Raw genomic sequence first — 4,526 nt, forward strand, 5'->3', positions numbered from 1 at the left:
CAGTTGTCTTGTAAACATCTCATAGCTATTAGGAAGTGAAATTGAAAGGAAACCAGCTACGATCAGAGTCCAATAAAACTTAATCATTAGACATAAAACTAATAAACTTGGCAAGTTATTCTCTGTATAGGATGTCGTATATGATATTGTAAATGTTGAAAGCTGAGAGAGATAAGCTGAGATAAGCTTGATTGAACACAAGATTACATACAAGATTAGACAGGAATACTTATGTACAAACTTTAAGCTCTTGTCAATAGTAAGACTTGACAAGATAATAAAAAATAACATAAAGATATTTTTATTCAATGTGCGGCACTATTATAAAAATATATTTATTTTCTGCAAAAGTTAGTATGCGATTAGATATGCAAGTAAATAATTGTTTTTGTATAAGATTAATAAATGGGAAGAAAATTTAGTCGCCAAGACTTTGTTTTCAAATATTAAACTACATACTGGACCTTCTTTCTTCAATTAAACTACATACAGGACTTTCATTCTTCAATTGTAGTACTTTAAATTTAGTTTATTCTTTCGGCTTAGGCTTCGGTATGCCATTTGGAAAATGCTGCAAAAGTGTTCTATTATATGTAGTTTCACTTAAAATAAATATTATTTTTTAATTATTACCTCAGCCAAGAATTTATTGTACCATGCTTCGCGCCTAGTCCTACGTTCTTCGACTGCCCACAGGTAAGTTTTTAATCTATTACTTGTGTGTTCGAGATTCCTCGAGACTTGAGACAAGGTCCTTTCTGCATATTGAAAAGAACTGCAAGCTTTAGTTTGAAGATCCTCAAGTACTTCACTTTCCTTAAAGTAAAAGTGTTATAATATTATTAGAATACAATCAAGATAAGTAAATGTAATATAAATTCTAAATAATTAATTGATGTAAAGGCCTAAGTCTTACAATTTTATTAAAATACATTTCAATTATATACGATTTATAAATTTTTCGAATATATTCATCACGATACAAGCATATCATATAAAGACACTTCATGAAATTATTGAAACTATAATAAAGCATATCACTCCATTGCTTTTTTTTCTTTTTTGACAATTATCTTTATAACATTATTAATTTTTTCCATCAGTTAAGTATTAGTATTAGTTTACTGATGTGATTGATAAATTTTCAATTCTTAAGCAATTCTTAATCCTCTCTAGATTAAGACTCAATTTAATGTCAATTTACTTAGTTTGGTATTGAATTCGTTATGTTCCAGCTATAAATCACACCTAAGGATTAGTACTAGTAAACATAAGTACTTGAAGTACAATAGGCCCATTCTTCAAACTATGAGTTAGTACTAGTACTAGTGTTAGTACTAGTTTTCTTATCCTATCATTGAATTTTAAGTTTTTAGACTGTGAACTTAGTCTTAATGCTGATTTCCTTGTCTTAGTATCCTATATTCTTAATTTTTGGATTACGAATTATAACTTCATATTAAATATTTAGTCTTATAAAACTCATTTTTCTTATCGCTGTACTACATTACTTCTAGGACCTAGTATTATTTGCCTATTACTTCTACTATATTCGTAATCTTCAGACTTTTAATATTAATCAATAATTCCTAACCTGCAAGCGTAGATTAAATTTTAGTATTAGTTCGCCAATTTGGATCCTATTGTAATAAAAACAGGGTGCTGCTTTCGGACATAACGAGGCACAAAACAGCATATTTCGTATGTCATATATATTCAAAATAAAATACCAATATAAATATATATATATACATTTCGCTTGATATAAAATAAGCAAAATATATTGATTGGCTAAATTGTATGCAATACCAACTTATAATTTTGTTAATGTCCGCTAACATTCTGTTTCATCCCAACATTCAGATTGTATATTAAATCTTAGTACTGGTTACTTAATTTTATAATCAAATTCCTAATCTGTAAATTGTGTCTGTAATATTGAAGTTCAACAAATCAGGAGGACGCAAACCTAATAGATTTGTTGTATGGAAATCCAAATTTTTATTTTAACGTGTGAAACTTTAAGTAATATCTGAGAAATATTTTGAGATCTCACCTCTGTTAGCAATTTTTTCCAGTGAGTTTCTTCAGCTTGAGGTTCCAAACCACAAATTTTTGGGGTTAGTCCACAATATTTTTTGGCGACATCTTTGAATTCTTCAAACGGTTTGTTTGAGAATGTAATGTGCTCTGGTCCTTTGAAGTATTCATACATTATGTTATAGTTTAAAATATTGTTTCCTTTGTTATTTTTCATTTTCTGCTCAGCAATCTTAAGGTCTAAAAGATCCTGAAATTTCAAAGTCTTGTCATCCTTGGGAAAAAAACGCACTGCCTTCTCCAGTGCAATGTTTGAAACGGATTGCATCTTCGGAGTATCAAACTCCACTTCAACTGCGGTAGGATTTAATACATTTGGAACCTCTGAACTTTGTGCACGATTGACCTCTACTGGTACCTCAGCTTAATTAGGGATTAAGGTTTCATATTAAATAAAAGCAAATATTATATAAAAAGTCTGTTTATAATGTATAATGATATTACGGAGGTAACTTACCATTCTTGGAAACAACAGTCTGATGTGTAAAATTTTTCATTTCATTTAGGAGTTTCGCGTCCTTAAACATTGCATTGGCAATATCGCCAAAAATACTTATCTGTTTCGCTAATAATCTAAAAAGAATACAAGAATTTGTCATTATGCATCACATAATTTCACTGTCGATTGTTTAATACTTAGAAATAATACTGGCATCATAATTTTGAGATACTTTTTCATCTTTCGCAAGGGCCGCAAAATATTTATACAATTCCTCAAAATGTACATTGAGTTTATAGCTTCCCAAATTATTAATGTTGCATTCAACACTGAAAAGAGTCACAGTGTCAGAGTCAGTAGACTCAGATGACTCATTCTCAAGCTCAAATCCAGACTTCTCCATTATACAAGCAACAAAAATTATATATACCAAAAAGATGTAAATTTCCTAACTTTAATCAAAATTTTTATGTAACCATATAGATTTTTCCTGTCAAAAGTATTATTACATTTTTCTGAATTGTTGATAATGCAGTTTACTCAAAGAAACATAGATCTAAAAAAAATAACATTACTAATAAATACTATATATGGTATGTTGTTGTTGTTGTGATTTAAGTTAGTGCTATTGCGCACTTTCACTCTATTGTGGCTGGGAGGGAGAAGCCCCCCACACTAAACTTTAACTATACTAGAATCATTATCATTTATTTACTTTCTAACTGATGACGGGCCGTAGATCAGCATATCTTCCTATGCGTCCTGAGGTGGACTTAAGATTTGTTAGAGCGGGGTTGAGCAACGTATCAACTTTTGTGAATAATTTTAGGGCTCTGAACATAATGCGCGCAGTTAAGAAGTGAAACTAGGTGAATACATGAATACATCTAAATCGAATTTTTAACACAACCGAATCATAGAAATATGTGAACCGATAAAACCGGTGGACTCTTTATTTAACCAGAGTAATCCTATGTCCAGAGTAATGACACTACAGTCCAGTGTGAACCTTGGCCTCGTTCACTGAGGGAGGGTTGCTGGCCTTGTGATTAACCCCCAACCAGGAGGGTCAGATCTCCTTATTTGCTAACTTTGAGAAAGGATTGGTGTTTAGTAGATAGAGAATTTCAGCTCAACTAAATATTTTTAGGTTATATCACCTGTACTCGGTTGCTCGGTGTATACTCGGTGTATGTAAAAAAAAAATTCCGAAACAGAAAGGTAAGGTCAAACTAATTCAAATGCACAACTAGTTATTTGACAAATAAATTATTACTCATTTTATTTCACATTTTAAGTTTTAATTTAATGCTATAGATAATTATAGTTCTCAAGTTGTTTGAAATTTTTTTACTAGAAATAAGGAAATGAAAGTAGTTGAAAAATGTCAATATTAGATTAATACAGCAATAGCATTCAAGTTTTGCATAACACATTTATTCCCAAACAAAATAATACCTAGGTTCTGCTTTATAATAAAACACAAAAATAAATTCCTAGATATAAAATATAGTGATGAGTTTTCATCCAAATAAATCTTCCTGGATATACACTATGATTGCTCTGCTGGATTGGAATAATAAAACTAGTGGTGGTACCCTATGTGAACAGCGGTTAGAGTTTTACCAACAGCCAATTGGGATAGCGGAAATGGTTCAATATATTTTCAAATGCGGGTCTAATAAAATAAAAATATCCATATCTTCTGAAAGATATGGACTCATGGGATTTTGAGATGTCTGATTTGTTACTAAATTTTCAGTGCTGTTAGTGAGCACAATATTTTGTAGTTGAAGTGTGAATAAGTTTATTTCGCAAGCGATTTTAATTTAATTTAATTTAATTAAATGTGACAATTTATGAGATGCATTATTTGATTACTTTATTTAGTAAATGATGTTATAGATTTTTTATTAAGAAATAAAAAATTTATCTAATTACGGTCAAATCTCTCTATAGCGAACATTCCTACAATGAATTTTTCTCT

At 30.2% G+C, this 4,526-nt stretch overlaps 1 protein-coding gene across 1 annotated transcript; it reads right to left on the minus strand.

Moving 5' to 3' along the window:
- Positions 1 to 304: 304 nt before the first annotated feature.
- LOC119687568 lies at positions 305 to 2,994 on the minus strand. The gene is made up of 5 exons (XM_038101918.1): positions 2,737 to 2,994; positions 2,558 to 2,673; positions 2,057 to 2,463; positions 634 to 816; positions 305 to 571 (listed from the first exon to the last, which is right to left on the minus strand). Exons 1-5 carry the CDS (start codon positions 2,940 to 2,942, stop codon positions 530 to 532), a joined length of 954 nt encoding a protein of 317 aa, XP_037957846.1. The 5' UTR covers positions 2,943 to 2,994; the 3' UTR covers positions 305 to 529.
- Positions 2,995 to 4,526: the final 1,532 nt, after the last annotated feature.

Source organism: Teleopsis dalmanni, chromosome X (assembly GCF_002237135.1).
Source record: "Teleopsis dalmanni isolate 2A chromosome X, ASM223713v2, whole genome shotgun sequence".
Taxonomy (NCBI): domain Eukaryota; kingdom Metazoa; phylum Arthropoda; class Insecta; order Diptera; family Diopsidae; genus Teleopsis; species Teleopsis dalmanni.

Bases quoted from the DNA above. Each gene is read 5' to 3' on its own strand.
- LOC119687568 (XM_038101918.1), bottom strand. From the start codon at position 2,942: ATGGAGAAGTCTGGATTTGAGCTTGAGAATGAGTCATCTGAGTCTACT. The intron at 817-2,056 runs GTGAGATCTCAA...TTTTACTTTAAG, and splicing joins GGAAAAAATTGCTAACAGAG to GAAAGTGAAGTACTTGAGGA. The intron at 572-633 runs GTAATAATTAAA...ACACTTTTGCAG, and splicing joins ACAATAAATTCTTGGCTGAG to CATTTTCCAAATGGCATACC.